Raw genomic sequence first — 19,304 nt, 5'->3', positions numbered from 1 at the left:
CCCGTAATCCGTGAGTTCTGTGTGGCCACTGCAGCGAATTACTGAACCCAGGAGAGAGGTGATGGGTGCTTTGGGAGGAACGGTTGGTGAAAGGACTAGAGGGAGGCAGCATGTCTGGCTTTGTAGGAATAGGACTTGGGCTACAGATAATGATTCTGTCTTCCTCTTGTGCAGTTAGAGGAGGTCGGAACATGTGGCTTCCTTTTCTTTTTTGCAGCATAAAATTGGGCAATGGATTTATGTCTGCACAAGTATCTGATGATGAGCATGAAACAAGGAAATACTAACAGAATTTGCTAAAACACCTCAGAAAACTGCATAAATTCTTAAAACAGAGTGGCATATAATTTCTTCAAATAAGTGGCATGCCTCTTGTAATAAACCGTGGATAGGAGGATAAATTAGAACTGGATATAGTTGTGATAAAGTAGATTATGGAAATACCAAAAACAGTTAAAATGTTGAATCTTGCCTGAAGAGATTCTCATAATGAATTGAAGATGATTTTCTGGAAGGCAAGAAAATCATTTAGAAGAAAGCTACCCTGGTAGGAGAAGGACAGATATCACACTGCTCTGGATTTGTACACATAGTCAAAACGGTGGAGAGGCTAAGAGTGCCCACTCAGAATGTGCTGCCTGGCTCTACCCCTCAAATTCTCTATGAATGAAAGAATGAAATGGTTATTGCAATAACCATAGCCAGATGAGCCTGGCTGTGTAAATGAGCATGTTTCTTAACCTCCCTCTGTCTCAGTTTCCTTATTTGTAAATTGAGGACAAAAACAGCACTCCTGAGTTATGGAAAGGATTAAATGAAATAATGTATGAAGGGCACTTAGAAAAGTAGAATCCTCACATTACATAGTAGGTATAACATGGGACAATAATTTCCTTCAACCTTTGCAAGAAAAATGCAAATGGCCCTCCTATCCCAACCCTACAGCAAGTAACATTAAGAATTTTCAAGGAATAAGTTTCAGGGAGTATATCCAGGCTCAGTAGCCACTGAACATAGATTTTTACACTCATAGTGACAAGTTTTATCCAAACTAAAACAATGAATCATCAGGCCATCATGAAAGGACAAGATCACATGTATTTTTTGAAAACTTCCATATCATAAGTAGTGAAAAAAAAAAAAAAAAATTCAACAACAGTGTTCAAAATGCTATGTTTCAGTTATTTGGGAATTTATCTGGAAAAACCTTATCTTCAAAAGAAAATTAGATGCTGTTTTACATGCTGGGCATTTTTATATCTTCTGAAAGAAATGAAATGTTCCATAATAAAATAAACCATAGTATGGTTTTATTTAAGAAAACAAATTAAAACTTAGGAATACCTAGTAATGTATGTAATACATAAATTCAAAAGTCCTTTTCAAAGCACCTTATAATGAGAATTGCTAGAAAAACCTTTTCATTTTACCCATAATGCAATTCTACAGCAAGGACCCAGAAGTTAAATACACTGAATTTTCAGATAGGGATAAAAAGGGAAACATGTTTTCTATAAAGGAGATAAAACATCTGTGCTCTGTTTTTATCAAAGTAATCATTTCCCTAATGCCCACTAGTATTTATTTGTTAACTTAAAATTTTATAACATATTTTATGTAAATAATACATGTATACTTTTTTCCAAACAGTGTAACCCCTCTGCATGTTAGTTTCCTAAGTACACTACACATATTATGTGTGTGCATGTTATTTGTGTGCATGCCTTATATATGGAAAAATATGGTAGTCTATTTCCTTCCTATATTTTATTATTTATAAAGCAAGATCACAGGTACTTAATAATCTAACTCACAGCACATGATAATATAGTCAAATTACTTTAGAAATATTAGTTTGGCAATTTTTTTAACTTATGATCAAAATATATCTAAATGCTAAAGAAATGAAACACAATTCATCTGAAAAGGGAATAAAATGAATACCTTACCTATCTACAGCAACAACAACACTTTGAGAACTCGTTTCTCCAATGGATTCCTGAATACTTGCTATCTGCTTCCAGTCCACATTTCCTCCAACTACCACACATAAAAGAGAGTCATTTTAGTTTGAAAATGATTCAGTGGAAGAATGAACTTAGAATTTTATGACACATTTTTTAATTCAATTGTTTTCCTACTGAAAGAAAAAAGGCTTTGCATGAACAATTAATTCTTTTGGCATCAATGACATTTACCAAGGCCAAATATGCTTAATGGTTACGTGGTTACAAAATCACAAACTAAGCTTATAAAGATCACACAAATTAGGAAGACTGAGCATTCAGATCACAATATTGATGACATTTGGCATAGTGTTTTAGAAAAACAGCACTAACCCCAGTTTCAAGTATAACTTCCAAGGATGATTCCCAATTCGATATATCTAGACCTACTCAGTCCTTTAATCTCCAATCCTGTTTACAGCTACTTACTGGAAATGCCAACTTGCCTGTTCTAATACCCTCTAATTCAAAGGAAGCATCTATCTTTTCCCAAAAAGTTGGTTCCATATTTTTCATACAGTGGAACAATTTCCCTAATTTTCAAACTATTAAACTTGGAATCATATTTGTTTTCTTTTTCTTCCTCTACCCTCAACATTCAATTAGTCACTAAACCCAAGGGATTTTTCTTTTGACCTATTTTTCGTATCACCCATTCATTTCCATTCCTACTTAGTTTAGGCCCTCAAAATTACATGCCTAGATTACTGAAACAGTTTCCAACTAAATTCTCTGCTACTAATTCTTAACTCTTCTAAGTATCTCTACTACTCTCCTGCCAGATTAATTTTCCTAAATCATCACCTTCATTTTGCTACTACTGTTCATAGGATGAAGTACAAACTTTTCTGCCTAGCAAGCAAAATTCTTCCCTTCAACATTCTACCCAATATGTGTATCTGCTCATGCCATCCCTCAACTATCTAAAAATTATCTACCAAGACCAATCTGAATTTTCAAGGAAAGATTACTCTCTGTTGTTATCACTTTCCCCTCAACTAACCAATTCAAGTCGATTCTGACTCATAGTAACCCTGCAAGACAGAGTGGAAGTGCCCAATAAGCTTTCCGAGACTGTACACTTCACAGAAGCAGACTGCCACATCTTTCTCCTGCAGAGTGGCTGATGAGTTCAAATCGTTTTGGTTAGCAGCCACGCAATTTAACCACTGCACCATCAGGGCTCCTTTTCCTCTGAACTAAATACTATGCACATTTATTCCAGTCAGTTCCATAAAAATTATTTTAGGTGCATCAGTGTTGCCTTCTCAATCAGATAAAAAGCTACTAAGGTTATGAATCACGTCATACACTTCTTTTGTATATCCCTATCTTGCTCAACAATGAGTATGAAGAGTGTGTTCAAGGAATGCTTATTAATCAATTGACAAGACACTCAATAAATGCCTTCCTGGTCGTAACATACCAGATAATGTCATTAAAACCAGCTGGACTCTGATTCTATTTCACGAGCTGAACAATGTGAAAAGGGTGTGATCTGCCTCTTCACTGAATTAATAATTTACCAGGAGAGACAGACATGTTTACAATGAACTACAGTACAATGTAATGATTACTTCATGGTTGAAATGAACCAGTTCCCTAAAATAAAAGTTTGCTAAACAGAACTAATTCTGATAAAGGGTAGAAGATAGGGAGATACTGCCTCATGGGAAGACATCACATAGGATGAAATATTTATTCAAACTGGACCTAAAAAGAAGACTGTGTGAAAAGGGAAGCATAAGGAAAAGCACTTCAGGCAAAGGGAGCAGCATACATAAAGTAATGAAAGCATGCAAGTACACAGCATGTTTTAACATACTCTGGTGTGTCCATGATGGAGAAATTGGTGAGGGACAGGGAAGAATGGAGGGAACAGTAAAAGGAGATGAAGCTGGAAAGGCAGACTATAAACAGAATGTGAAGAGCCTTGAATGCCATATTAAATATACTCCCTTAGAAAACAGAAAACCATAAGAACTTTTAGAAGACTGACATATAAATTATCTTTATAAAAATAATTCTTATAGTGTTTGGGGAACATATTCAAACAGGAAGAGAGATTAGAGTCACAGAGACAAATTAAGAGTCTACTTCTATAATGTGTTGTTGTTGCTTGTGCCATTGAGTCAGACCTGACTCATAGCGACCCCTCCTTGGGTTTCTGAGGCGGTATCACTATGGAAGTACACTGCCCAATCAGATAAGTGATAGAAAATGGGGGTGGGGGAGGGTAAATAGTGGCAAGCAACTTCAAACATATAGCATGCTATAGGAATTTAATGACGAGAAATCCTTGAGAAAAAAATAACACTAACCACACACAACTTCTTTTATGTAGTAACTGAATGTCCTTTTTATAGAGCATTCTATACATTTTATATTTCAATATAATAATCTGTAATCATTAATAATAAACATATTCAATGGAACCAAAGAATATATAAAATGTCTACAAATCTAAAGAAACTATTTCACAAATATGTGAACACTTTCAAAGATTTGTATGACTAAAACATAATATGCCAATAGTTTGTGTTAGTTAAGGTTGTATGTCAACTTGGCTAGGCCTGGTTGAGTGGCTGGGCAGCTGGATGTAGTTATTCCCCATAGTGAGATCGTCAATTAAGTTCATGGTAGAATCTGCTGGAACAGCTGAGTAGCTGCTTTAGGGATGTGGGCTGCTTCCAGTCTATAAGAAGCAACTCTGAGGAAGGTCTCCAGCTTTTTGGCACATCTGAACCCTGCATGTAGCTAAATCTTTATTCAGTAGCCTGCCATGCCCTGCCGATTTTGGTACTTTCAATGGACTTGAGTTAATGGCCTGCTGTGTGGTTTGGTAACATGGGGACTGTGCCTTTTCACTTGTCAACCTTGGGTTTGTCAGCCGCAGCAGCCAGCAGCTGCCTGAGTGAAGAAAGCCTCCAGCTTCAGTGGGCAGGGATCAGGAGCCAGAGCTGAGGCCCAAGGTAGCAGGGTTTTCACCCAGGCCCTAGAGCCTGGTACTTTAAAATCAAACTTACAGCATCCAAAACTCTAAGAGAATAAACTGTTACAGCCATTCCATTTGTGGCATATTCCCTGTCAGAGCAGCACTAGGTAACCAAAACATACTTCATTACTAAATTGCTTAAAACCACAAATATTTATGGCTAATATGCACAGAATAAAGAAAAAATGCTGTACTATTCATTTATATGACCAAGTCAATAGCATACAATTCCAATCTAATATAATTTACATACATTACATTCTTATAATAAATTTTTCCTTTTTCCAAAAAATACAAATACAGATTTTTAACATGTCATGCAGACAGATAAATATATCCTCAACCATGTTAACCTGGTTTCACGAAGTATTTGGTTCATGGATATTGGTAATTAAGAAGGATATGAGTTAAAAAAATAAAAATACATATAAACCGACTATTACGTACCTAATCCTCTTCTAACTCAAACTCTGCCTACAGTTTCTGCCTCAAAAAAGCAGCTGTTGTCTGAGTAGGTGAGCACAGAAGGACCAGGGGTAGGCATCTATGACATGGGCTGTGACCAACACAGATGCTAACTCAAAAGACCAGCTCCGTTTAAGGTGTGCCCATGAAAATGACAAGACTTGAACAATCAGGATTGAGTTGAAAATGGAGCAGACCCAAAAAGAGAAGTAAATGACATAAGAGAACCTAAATAAAGCATGAAAGAGAGGTAAAGACAGTGGTTGACCCCTGGAGTGGCTTAAAAGTCTGAACTGTCTTTCATTTCCAGATCCAAAATATGTTTCTTTATGTAAATTACCTTTTCCTGAAAGAAGAGGCAGGTCATCTCATATCTTTGCAACCTAAGTAGCACAACAGCACAGTTATCAAATTAAGTTTAATTCACTTTCAAGTATACTAAGGAGCTCTGGTGGCCTGGCTAAAGCATTCAGCTGCTAACTGAAAGTTTGGTAGTTCAAACCCCCCAGCCATTCCACAGGAGAAAGATCAGACAGTCTGCTTCCATAAAGATGTACAGACTTGGAAACTCTATGGGGTAGTTCTACTCTGTCTTATAGAGTCACCATGAGTCCAAATCAACTCAATGGCAGTGGGTTTGGGTTCCAGTATACTAGTAAACATTATAAGCAAGTATTTTTTGTTAGACTAAAACATTCAGAATGTTAAATAATCAACTAATGTTATATTTTTTATTATAATCTACTTGTACAGTTCTATCTGCTAAAATTGAGCCCCAGAAATTTGCACTTTCTCATTATTTTGGCTTTTCCAAATTCCCTAGGCCTTTTCAAAGCCAATGAATCAATCAACGCATATTCATTTCACTTCCCTGTAAATATTTTTCATCCGTATCTCCTGGAATAATTATAGCTCTAATGTTTCTAGTTAAAGACTACCAAGCAGGTGTGCAGGTGGTTCTAAATCCTACTGCTGGATCAACAAGTTATCAGGTCTATACCAGCACTGGTAGAACTCCCAGACCATACAGTACCACAGTATCTAAGGTATAACTGAGGTACAGACTGCACCGCTGGCTGCTACAGTTGGATTACCACAGGGCAGTAATTTTTCCCAGTCCAACTTGAAGCCACGACATGGTCCTGAGTCTTTACTTCTTCCCTGTGGATCCTTTTTCAGGCTTGAAATTCTCTTGGCTTTCTAAGAATTCTTACTGCTAGCAACAACAGAGAAATCACTAAAAGAAAATGTCCAGAAATGCAAAGTTAGAGTATAAAGCCTTAAAATAAATATTTCTGGATCTCAGGTATATTCTTTCCTGCTCTCCTTAGATCATGTCTCTAGATTCCTTGGTTGGAGACAAGGTGGAGAGGATGGACAGAAAATAATCCAGAAACCTGTAATATTCCAACCACTGTGCTAAATCCATTCACTTGTATTCTTAGTTAATCCTAATAATCTTCTGAGTCAATATAGTTTGCAAAAGAAGAAACTGAAGCTCAGAGAGTTAAAGTAACTTGCACATAGCAAGAAGAAAATACAAAAGAATTTAAATTCATTAACCTGTTGCAGTCAAGTTGATCCCGACTTACAGTGATGCCACAGGACAGAGTAGAACTGACCCATAGGGTTTCCAAGGCTGTAATCTTTATGGAAGCAGACTGCCACATCTTTCTCCCATGGAGCGGCTGGTAGGTTCAAACCGTCAACCTTTCAGTTAGCAGCCAACCGCTTAACCAATGCACCACATCTCCTCAATTCAAACCCAGAAGCACATTATCAAGGTCAAAGATGTTTAAACTTTATTTTTTTTCCCTAGTGGCACTCCCTCCTTTTATAACTAAAAATGTATTATCTTTGTTTCTTCCATATTCATTTTTGCTAATATTGTTCACTGTTCTATTAGAGTAGGCCTAGAAATACCTGACCACATTGAGCACACAAAAATGAGAGAAGAGAGTCCATACTGGCAGACGTGTTTGACTGGGCCTGCAAAGTGCCTTTAGAAATTTTGAACGTGAATGCATTCTCCAGTTAGCTAAACTCTCTATTATCTTATACCAGCTGTGGTAGTTAAGTTGTGTGTTAACTTGGCTGGGCCTGGTTTTGAGTAGCTGGACAGGTGGATGCAGTTATTCCCCATGATAACTGTTCTATTGGAACAGTTATGTTATGTTCTATAAACATAAGATGACTAGTAATCATCTCCATGGGGGAATCTACTGCAGCAACTGAGTAGCTGCTTTAGGGATGTGGTCTGCTTCCAGTATATAAGTAGAAAGGTCTCTGGAGCTTTTGGCATGCTTGGACCCTGCATTTGGCCAAGTCTTCATCTCAATGGCCTGCCATGTTGTCTGCTGATTTTGGGGCTGTTAATGAACTTGAATTAGTAGCCTACCCTGTTGCTTGATAATTTTGGAAAGGTGCAGTTTCACTTGTTGACCTTGAGTTTGTCAGCCTCAGCACCTGGCAGCTGCCTGAGCTAAGAGACATCTCCAGCTTCAGTGGGCCAGGACAAAGAAGGCAGAGCTGCAGCCCAAGGTCAAGGAGCTTTCACCCAGTCACTAGACCTAGCACTTTTAACTTGGACTTCTATCCTCCTATACTGTAAGAGAACAAATCTTTGTTTGTTAAAGTTATCCTTTTGTGGTATTTTTCTGTTAAAGCGACACTAGAGAACCAAACATTAGCCTTCATACATTATTACCTTCCTAGTCTTAAAAGCAAGTAATTTTAAACTGCACTCTTTTTCCATCTCCCAGCTAAAAGATTAAGACCAAGAGTCATGTAATGTGGCATAAACCAGACCATGCAAGAAACACCTAGTACTCTACTTAATCACCTTTTTACTCATGAAGGGCATGTTATCATTTTCTTATAATGCATTTCTATAATAAAGTTATTTATAATGAGCAAGTTTTAAAAATTTTCATAAAAAAATAATTTATAAAATTCTCACCTAGCCCCAGACCCACAAACTCATCAGGAGCCTGATCTTTGGTTCCAGTAAGAGATCCTTCTCTGCCTCGCACCGTTCCAGAAATGTACCGGGGTTTCACTCCAGTTCCTATCAGTTGGGCCAGCTCCAGCTGACTGATGCACTTCAGAATCTTAATTACAAAAAGGAAATTTAAGTAAATCGTAAGTGAAAAAATGTCATAAAAAATATTTAAATGTATGCAGCAAGGATTTAATGGTAGGCCAAATTTTGTCAACATGAAAAGCTAAACGTACTTATCCTAAATGCAAATTTTAAATGTAAAAAGTAAATTAATTTCCTCTCCAAACATGTAAGCATATCACTGATAAAATATTTAGTATTGGCTCATTTTATAAATCAAATTGCAAAGTTAAAAATAATGTGCTTATACCTCATGCCATGAATTTCCTAAATAATTTCCATCTGTATGAGCCACTGTGATGAGTGTTTTTATTGTGTCAATGTTCTTCTGCTTCATTTCAGTAATACCAGAACTCACTGTAAGTAAAGTAAATCTTGCTAGCGCCTGGACATATGCATCTCTTTCCAGCTATAAAAAAAAAGAGTAAAAGTGTGTTTTTATGGTTGTAAATACAGCAGAGCAATCTCTAATTTCCCACTGCCAAGGTCTGGTTAAGTGTTTAGTATTTAACTGACATTCCAGGAATTGCATATAATATCCCAAAAAACTGCAGTTTTTTTAAATTTTAAGATGATGAATGTTGCAGAAAGGCACAAATTTCTAAAATCCAAGGACGATATAGGTGCCAAATCAAGAATAGATTTTAGCAATACTAAATTAATTCATGTAGCAAAAAAAAAAAACCAAACACTCAGTGAGCCCTGAAGTTTCAAGTACTACGTGGACCAGCAGAAACCTGATTTGCAAATTTGCTAATCTTTTCTCTACAGCTAGGTTGTGTTTTTTAAGCCATACCATTTATAATTAAATGTGAAATGGGTTTTTAAAAAAAAAAAAGAAAGAAAGGAAAGCTTTGGCCAAAACTGATTATCAGACAAAGCATATAAATTACTAGAAAGGACAGACTTTATGAAAAATTTCATACTGAATACTTTGTTCCTTTAAAGATAACTTGTTCTTAGGTTTAGGTAAAGTTATAAAGTGATATAAGAAGTATATACAATATGATTCTCCAAGTTTGAACATGAAACATAAGATATTCAAATTATCAGATAGGAATTCAAAGTCTTAGAAACGTTTTAAAGAGCTAATGTTCTATACACAACAAAACTGCAAAGTTGTTATGGTGAATTTTAGATAGATCAACATAGAACTACTCTTTCCATCATGATTTATCAGAAACTTTAAACATTGTGATTCTTTTAAATTCCAACATAAATTTGAAATTTTAAATAATTTTTTTATAATTATAATCTAATTTTCAGTAAGTCATATAAAAATTATTATAATCTGAAGTACAGAAAGTGCACAGGCAATTTACATTCTTCAGACTGGCTACAAAGGCAAAAGTCTTTGTTACCTGAATGCTGAAAATGCATGCAATTCTGATTGCACATCTTATACCTTCCAGGCAAAGAGAAGCTACTTCAGTATCATCACAATCTTGTAGACCCACACTGAATGCAGCCAGAAATGGTGTCCAAGCCAACTAGAAAAAGTAAAGATTTACAATACATTACAGGCATCAACCTATAATTAAACCTTATGAAAATACTATATTAATATTTCTCACAGATTTTAGACAATAGAAGATTTGAGGAAATTCTGAAAAGAGAGAAATCGAGTTCTTGGCATAATTACTTGGAAAGTTTTTTTTAGACATTGGGGATAAACTATGCAAATAAAGGTTGTCTGGGCTTAAAATGTAGGAGAGAGAACAAGATTACAAATTCAGTAACTTACATCAATAAACTTACATCAATAAAAAATGGGAAAAGTCCATATTCATAAATATTAGTTTTACTCCTGATTTCAGAATCTTCTCTCTGCAACTTTTGTCCCTTGCAATATTTCACTGGTTCTTTATTTCAAATAAAATCCTTTTAATCATCTTCCTACTTGCAACAATTATATTATTCTCTTTAACTTTCCTGCTTAAGGAAAATCATATGATCTTTTTTTTTTAAATTTTTTTTTTTTTTTACTTTGTGACACCAATAAAACCTTTGGTTCCTAGTTCTGTAATACTTTAAAATATATAGTTCAATAAAATTTCACCACATTGGGGAAGTCAACAAATACTCAAATTTTACCATCAAGATTTTGAATACCTATTGAAATTGTAATGTAAGACAAAGAAAGAGCTAGCTACTTTTTGACTACTGAACACCCTAATATCTAATATCTAAAACATGTAAGTATACATATATATACACACACACACACACATATATAAACAATTAAATATCTGATGCTGAGAGCATCTGCTACTTTAAATACATCCTCATGATGCAAAAAACAACATCACCAAAGAACCACGAAAATGAAAAATTGTTGCACCAGTATGCTATAGAAATGACAAATGATCTATAAAGCTTTTAGCATTACTCAGGAGACCAAAATTATTGAGAGCTTTGCTTCTAACTTCAAAGAGCTTAGAAGTAAATATTTATTATCTCTATACAAAGGAACTATAAATCAGTGCTGAGGTTTTAACCCTAGCTTTGACACTTATTTAATCTCTCTGAATCTCACATTTCTTCTCTCTATAAACCACTATAAGAGAAGTATATGGGGTGCACAACTTTTAAACTACAAAGTACCAAATGAAAGTAACATATTACACATGCTATTGTAAGAAACAGTACATCTAGAAAACTGTTATATTTTATACAAGAAATACAAATAGTTCTTAAGCCAGTGAAAGAATATTTAACTCCGTTAGGAATCAAAGACAATGATTTCTCCTATCAAATTAGTAAAGATTTACACCTAAAATAAAAAACAAGAAAAACAAAGCCCAATGGCTTCTAGTTAATTCCAACACATGGCAGCCTCGTGTATTCTGCTCCATAGGTTTTCTTGGCTGCTATCTTAATAAAGGGAGCTCTGGTAGCAAAGTGCCTAAGGCTTTGACTGCTAACAAGAAGGCTGGCAGTTCAAACCCACCAGCCACTCCTTGGAAGGAAGGTTGGGCAATCTACTTCTGTAGTGATACTGCCTTAGAAACCCAAGGAAGGGTCGCTATGAGTCGGGTCTGACTCGATGGCACATAACAACAACAACAACATCTTAATAAAAGCAGATAGGTCTTTCTTCCATGGTACCACTGGGTCGGTTTGAACCACCAACTTTTAGGCTAGTAGACATGTGCAAACTATTTACACTACTTCCCACTGCCACTGGGTCAACTGACTCACAGTGATCTTATAGGACACAGTATAACTGCACCATAGAGTTTCCAAGGCTGTGAATCTTTATGGAAGCAGACTACCTTGTCTTTCTCCTATGGAGCACCTAGTGGGTTTGAACCACCAACCTTCTGGTTGCCAGCCAAATGCCTTAACTACTGTGCCACCACTCAGGGACTTACTAATATCTAAAATCCATTGCCAATGAGTTGATTCTAACTCACAGTGACCCTACTAGACAGAGTAGAACTGCCCCACAGGGTTTCCATGGCTGTAGATCTTTTCTTTCTTTTAAAACTTTTATTATGATTTAGGTGAGAATTTTACAAAGCAGATTCCTTTCACATTCCACAATTCATACACATTTAATTTTGTGACACCAATTCCAATCCCTGCAAAGTAACAGCTTTCCTCTCACTTCCACCCTGTGTTTACCCTTTCCCTGCATCCTTCTTGCCTATGCATTCCTGCCTGTATGACTTTCTCCATATGTAAATGCTGCTCTCCGATCTCCTATGGATGACTGGTCTAAGAAGTGCTTCTCCATGGTGGACCTGTATACTATTTGGCTGAGTTAAGCCATAGGAGACAGTTTAATTACAGGCCCAAAGGGTGACTCAGGGCACAGTCTAGACCAGTCCCTATGATGGTTTTTGTTTTCAAATTCTGTTCCACAAAATTTTTTTCTCCCATTCTATCCAAGATCTCCTATTTTGACCCCTTTCTGAGTGGCTGGAATTAGCAGCTGGGTACCATTTAGTTCTTCTGGTCTAAGGGTCACATAGGCTGAAGTTCTCATGGTCCATTAGTCCTCTGGACTGTTTTCATGCTCACAAGCTTTTTTTTTAGAAGTGTTTTATTTCCTTAAGGTTATTATCTTTAATGGATATGACACCTTGAGTAATTTGTTTAGTACTTTATTTTTTTTTTTTAAATAAAGTTTACAGAGCAATTCATTTTCCATACAATAGTTCATACCCATTTTGTTTCATGATATTGACTGCTATTCTCATAATGTAACAGCTGTCTTCCTGCTTCCTTCCTGTGGTTACCTTTTCCCTGTGTCCTTCTTTTCCTATGCATTCCTATACTCTATCTTCCTGTGCAAATTGTACCTTTTAAACTCCCATGGTTGAGTTTCTAAGGAAGGTACCTACCTAGTATAAATGTTCACCTTCTATGCCTGTCAACTGTTTGGCTGGAAGCCACAGAGTGAATTCCAGGCCCAATGGGTGACAAGGGGAGGCCATAGTCTTGGGGGTTTCACCAATCTCTACAAGACCAGTAAGCCTGGTCTTTATGATTTTGAATTTTGTTCCACATTTTTCTCCTACTCTATCCAGGATCTCCTATACTGATCCCTTTCTGAATAGTTGACAGTGGTAGCTGGGCACTATCTAGTTCTTTTGGTCTCAGGGCCTTATAGGCTGAGGATCACGTGGTCCCCTAGTCCCTTGGACTGTTTCCATGTATCTTTGTTCTTCTTCTTTCTTCTTTGCTCTGGACAAGGAGGGACCAACAACTGCATCTCAGATGGCCACCTGCAAGCTTGTAAGACCCCAGATGCCACTCACCAAAGTAAGACACACAACAGTATTTTTGTGTAGTATGTTGTGACAGGGAGCTCTGGTAGCATAGTGGCTAAGACACTTGACTGCTAACCAGACGGCTGGCGGTTCAAACCCACCAGCCACTCCTCGGAAGGAAGGTTGGGCAATCCTACTTCCGTAGTGATACTGCCTCGGAAACCCAAGGAGGGGTCGCTATGAGTCGGGGCCGACTCGACAGCACATAACAACAACAACAACAACAATGTTGTGACAATTAAGCTTGATGCCCCCCTATGACCATGTTCCCCAAAGGCTGTACATCTTTACAGAAAAAAATTGCCACTTTTTTTCCCATGGAGTGGCTGGTGGGTTCGAACTGCCAATCTTCTGGTTAGCAGCTGAGCACTTAACCACTGCACCACCAAAAAAAAAAACAACAAACCCAAACTCACTGCCATTGAGTCAATTTAGGCTCACAGCAACCCCTACTGTTTCCAAGGTAGTAAATCTTTATGGAAGTAGACTGTCCCATCTTCCTTCCTCATAGCTGCTGGTGGGTTTGAACCACCAACCTTCTAGTTAGCAGTCAAATGTGGGAAGTGGTCCATTTTGCCACTCCACTAGGCTTAAAATGAACCTTCCTAGAGGCAGAAGTGGGGTGATCTCACTATCACCAAGAAAGGCAAGAGCCCAGAATAGAGCAGGTCCTTGGATACAAGATCCCTGCACTGACACGATGGCAGAAAAAACAGCAGAGAGAGGACAGAAGCAGAACTGAGAAACTAGCACAAGACAAAGCGGCAGGCTTGCCAGACCCAAGAGCAAGAAAGCTGAGGGCTTGTGGGCAGAAGGCTTGCTGGAAGAGTAGAGTGCACCTATCAGCAGAGCTTTGTAACACTTACCTGAACAAGGGGAAGGCCAGGCTGAGAGCACAAGGGTCAAAGAAAGGTGTGCCTGCAGGCATGGCAGAGGGGAGGCTGTCCTGATCAAAGCACTGTATCCTGAGCCCGTTCTTGAACCTAAACTGTAACTCTTACTTCCCTAATAGAGCCTATAATCATAGTACCATCTGTGAGTTGTGTGTGGCCACTGCAATAAATTACTGAATCCAGCAGAGAAGTAGAGAGTCCAATGAGAAGGGACAGCTGGTGTCAGAACTGATAAAAAGGTTAGAAGGTGGCAGCATGTCTGACTTCCACTTTATGAGAATCAGCTTTGGAATGTTGCTGTTGATCCTTCTCTCTCCCTCTTATGAATAAGAGAAGGTCAGAGGAAGATGCTTCCATGTCCTTTGTATACTTTTCAAACCTGATTAAATGCCCCTCTACTGCCCGACAACCACTATGAAGCACTGCTTAATCATTCCAGAATTTGGAGGAAGAAAAGAAGAACAGGATAACAAGAAGGAATGGAAATAAAAAGTTCAGAGAATCAGAAAGTTCCATTCTTCTCATATCCACCTATAAACACAAATAATGTTTTTGTTCTCTATCCCAGTTTTTGGGCTCCAGGTGTATTCAAACACTCAAGTTAGTCGCTGAGTCAGAAACATTAAGAGAGTGCAAGAGGCTCAGGATTACTGTGAAATGTTAGTCAATCCCCAAGTTTTAAGTAGAATTCATTTAGAGAAAACCAAGGCAAAGATTAATTATCCCTCTCCAAAACCTCTTTAATTTCTAACATGACGCATTTATTAATTATGAATCGTGTATACCTTTTCTGGTTCTATTTAATATTTGAAAATTTATATTTGCTATATCCTAAATAAAGGTACTCTGGTGGCCCAATGGTTAAAACATTTGGCTGCTAACCAAAAAGTCGGCAGTTGAAACCCACCAAATTGCTTTGTGGGAGAAAGATGAGGCAGTCTTCTGCCTCAGTCCATAAAGATTTAGTGTTAGAAACTCTATGAGGTAGTTCTACTTTGTCCTATAGTGTTGCTGTTAGTCGAAATCAACTCAATAGCGGTGGATTTGGTTTTGGTTTATATCCTAAATAAAGGGCCACTGCTGGCAGAGTGGTTAAAATGTTCAGCTGACAACCAAAAGACTGGCGGTTCAAACCCACCAACTGCTCTGTAGGAGAAAGATATAGCAATCTGCTTCCATAAAGATTTATAGCCTTGGAAGCTCTATGGGCAATTTGACTTTGTCCTATAGGGTCACTAAAAGTTGGGCTGACTTAATGACAATGGGTTTGGTTTTGGTTTTTACATTCTAAATAATATGGCTTTTGCTTTCATTAATGCCCTGTACCACTACAGACCCTTAAGAAGGGGGAAAAAAAAAAAAAAACTTTGAATGAAATTACATATAAATTCATACTGCCACCAAAAGTTATTAGTAACTCTTACCTTAAACATGGGCCTCACATGTTCCAAATGTGTGGCACTTGTGAAAGGTGCCTGAACGTGGCTCACAGCCTCCATGAGTGCTTTAGCTGTCTTGGCCATCTGTTCCATTTCTAAGTTATACAGAAGTCTTCTCTGCTTTTCACTGGCTACATCTGAAACAACAAACATTACTACCATTTAAAATATAAACCCAAATCAAATCTACTGCCATCAAGTCAATTCTAACTCACAGTGACCTACAGGTCAGAGTAAAACTGCCATATAGGGTTTTCAATGCTGTAAATCTTCACAGAAACAGACTGCCACATCTTTCTCCAGCAAAGCAGCTGGTGGATTCGAACCATTGACCTTTTGGTGAGCAGCTGACTGCCTTAACAACTATACCAACAGAGCTCCTGATTTAAGAAACAAAGACTTTAAAAATGGTATTTTGGTGCTGAGCCTATAAAATAATCAATGAAAACTAACTAAAAATAATCCTTAAAAAATCAGAGATAAAAAATCACATATTACATGATTCCATTAATATAAAATATCCAGAATAGGTAAATCCATATAGACAGAAAGCAGACTGGTGATTGCCAGAGGTTAGGGATGAGGAGCAATGAGGAATGACTGATAAATGGTTATGGGATTTCCATTTGGGGTGATGAAAATGTTCAGAAACTAGATAAAGTTTGTGATTGTATAACACTGTGAATGCACTAAATGCCACTGAATTAATTGTTCACTCTAAAATGTAAATTTTGTAAAGTTCATTTCAATGGTTTTTAAAAAATCTGGAATAGGAGTTAGGGATACATGTAAAACCTAAGAAAAGCACTGGGGAAATGACCTAAACATGATGTAAGTGAATAGGGTATGAGAGGTACAGGCTATGGTATCCTTGTACCATGCATGGTGAATGGCATCCCCTGAGTTAACAAGGAAACAGGAACCCAACAGTCCAGGGATATTTTGAGTGTTTCAGCACACTACCATCTTTTTCCCATATCCAGATTTTTCACTGATGTCCTATCACCATATAAAAATAGGCTAGAAAAGAGGGACATGAGGATGCAGTAACATAGGTAAGAAACAAATCCAATTAAATCAAATCTATTTAGGTGTGAAATGAAGGCTTGATCAATATGCTTACCTACATTATAAGCCAAGAGCTAAAAATAACACTACTAATAAACTGCTGATTGGCACTGGGTTGGATTAAGGGCCAAGGGTACCTGGTTCAAGATTTGGCTTTGTCATTTAACCTCTTTGAGTCTTAGGGGCAGAAATTCAAGAAAAATTTCTATACTACTCTCAGCTCACAAATTCTGTGATTCTAAGTTTCCTAATCTCTCTGGGCTTCAGTTTCGTCATCTGTAAAATAATGCAGAATTTACTAAATTTTCTCAGAACATCACTATCTATATTATTAAATAAGGCCAGTTACATTCTAACATTCTCTCCCTAGCACTCTCTCTCACCTTGTAATTCTTCGTCAACCTTCAGAAATATTCGTATCACATAGACCCTACTGCTTCAGTCCCATCAACAGTATTTTGCTACTGTAATCTGTTCTATTAGGTATGGCTTGGGACTTTATTTCCAAGTGGAAGTCCTCAAAAAAGACAAGAATCCTCTTTCTATATTACTATTACATTCTTGAGTCACTCCCCTCATCTCATTCCTATAATCATACTTTAGCTCTATATTAATAACCACTACTCATGGCACCAGGAGCTCTGGTAGCATAGTGCCTAAGGCATCTGACTGCTAACCAGAAGGCTGGTGGTTCAAACCCACCAGCCACTCCTCAGAAGGAAGGCTGGGCAATCTACTTCTGCAGTGATACCACCTTGGAAACCCGAAAGAGGGGTCGCTATGAGTCGGGTCTGACTCAACAGCACAAAACAACAGCAACAAATCATGGCACTGGGTTTTTTGGTTTACATACATGTACAGAGTATCTACAATAGTGCCACGCCGAGAATTGGCTTGCTTACTACTGCTTAAATCTAGGGATGCTATGGTGACATAATTTGTTGTCCATATGAAGTAGTGATTTCTAGCCCAATAAAAACTCCCCCATGATCCTAACCTTATCCCCAGTCACCTCTACATACTGCTTGTAGATGGAAAGAAGGCAAAAAATAGGCAGAGAATTCAAGTATGACCATGGGGGTAGCTTAACCAATATCTTTGACTTCTAAATTCTTGCTGAGACTAACTACTACTGTACATTACATGCATACTAACACAGTCATCTTAAGTAGCATTTTCCAGCAATCATTGGTCAGTGCTACCCTTCTTCAGCATGGGAGAAAAAAATACATAATCAGATCACCAAACTGTATACCATAATACTTCTCATCAAAACATGGTCCTAATCCATATTTATACAGTTACTTTATTCTAATTCGAGTGCAAGAATTCTAAACAATTCTTATTATTCCCCCTGAACAACCAGAATTCAATTGATTAGGATACCTACTTTGCTTACTTGATTTTGTAGGGATTGTGAGTTCTTTTGTTTCTTTCATTGATATCTTTTTTCCAGCTATTTCATTATAGATGGCTGACAGATACTCTTCAGGAAGATCTTTACTGTCATTGATACCTCTATTCATCTTAATGTACTGTTCCTTTGTCATTTTATTCTTAACCTAGATATAAGAAACCATTTTAATTCCTAAAAATTAATATAAAAAATTTCACTTGTATTTTAAAAATTCAGATAATTCTCATAAAAGAGATTTTTTATAAATACTCTAAGGACAAAAAGAAAATATCCATCAAAACATTCATAAAAATGAAAAAGAGAAGTTATAGAAAATGAAGGCAAAGTAGAAAACCCCCATTTGGGCATATACTATTCACTAAACTCTGAATGGACAGGCAGTGAGAAATGAAACTGGAAAAGGAAATTATTTATATTTGCCCAAGGCCAAAGAGCTCCAGCAAGAGTCTGTGAAAATAGCCCATAGTAATTATAGAAAACATAAAGGTATCAAATAAGAGGCTTGTATTGATTTGGGTGAAGGGAAAGACAATATACCAAAAGCAAGTGATCAGAACACTAACACGAAGGAAAAGACAGACACAGAGGTGCACAAGAGGTACAGACAACAAAGGTAAACACTTTTACATATACAATACTGTATTCTCAATAATAACAAACATTAATGTAAGGGTGGATATGTAGGTAGAGGCTAAATGATCAGGTATGTCCAGGCGAAAGGGAATATACCCATGACTATATATAAATTTCAAACCAAGCCAAACCCTGCCATCGAGTCGGATTCTACTCATAGCGACCCCTCCTTGGGTTTTTGAGGCAGTATCACTAGGGAAGTAGATTGCCCAACGTTCCTTCCAAAGAGTGGCTGGTTGGTTTGAACCACCAATCTTCTAGTTAGCAGTCAAGTGCCTTAGGCACTACACCACCAGAGCTCCCATAATAAATTTGGCAGAAGAAATTTCTACATATGTATTTGTATGTGCTATAAAAATGTCCATTCACATAAAAGAGCTAGCTAATGGGGCAAAGTGATGATAACTTCTTAACCACAGCCATACACCCTTGAGGGAGTGAGTCACTGGGCCCATGAGCTCGGGACCATGGTGGCATGGGACATCAAGC

General features: G+C 37.3%; 1 protein-coding gene across 1 annotated transcript in view; it reads right to left on the bottom strand.

Annotated features, from left to right (window-relative positions):
- ARFGEF1 (ADP ribosylation factor guanine nucleotide exchange factor 1) overlaps positions 1 to 19,304 on the bottom strand; it is a 192,298-nt gene that overhangs the window by 44,196 nt on the left and 128,798 nt on the right. The window contains exons 24-29 of the mRNA XM_007949715.2: positions 18,156 to 18,327; positions 15,683 to 15,834; positions 9,949 to 10,077; positions 8,838 to 8,996; positions 8,426 to 8,576; positions 1,950 to 2,040 (exon numbers count right to left, since the gene is read on the bottom strand). Coding sequence (XP_007947906.1) covers positions 1,950 to 2,040; positions 8,426 to 8,576; positions 8,838 to 8,996; positions 9,949 to 10,077; positions 15,683 to 15,834; positions 18,156 to 18,327 — 854 coding nt within the window. The remainder of the gene's footprint in view (positions 1 to 1,949; positions 2,041 to 8,425; positions 8,577 to 8,837; positions 8,997 to 9,948; positions 10,078 to 15,682; positions 15,835 to 18,155; positions 18,328 to 19,304) is intronic.

The sequence above is a fragment of the Orycteropus afer genome, unplaced genomic scaffold (genome assembly GCF_000298275.1).
Source record: "Orycteropus afer afer isolate SDZICR_OR568_19922 unplaced genomic scaffold, OryAfe1.0 scaffold00252, whole genome shotgun sequence".
In the NCBI taxonomy this organism is placed as follows: Eukaryota; Metazoa; Chordata; class Mammalia; order Tubulidentata; family Orycteropodidae; genus Orycteropus; species Orycteropus afer.
Note: the sequence above shows the minus strand (reverse complement) of the source record. Positions and strands in the feature narration are given on the sequence as shown.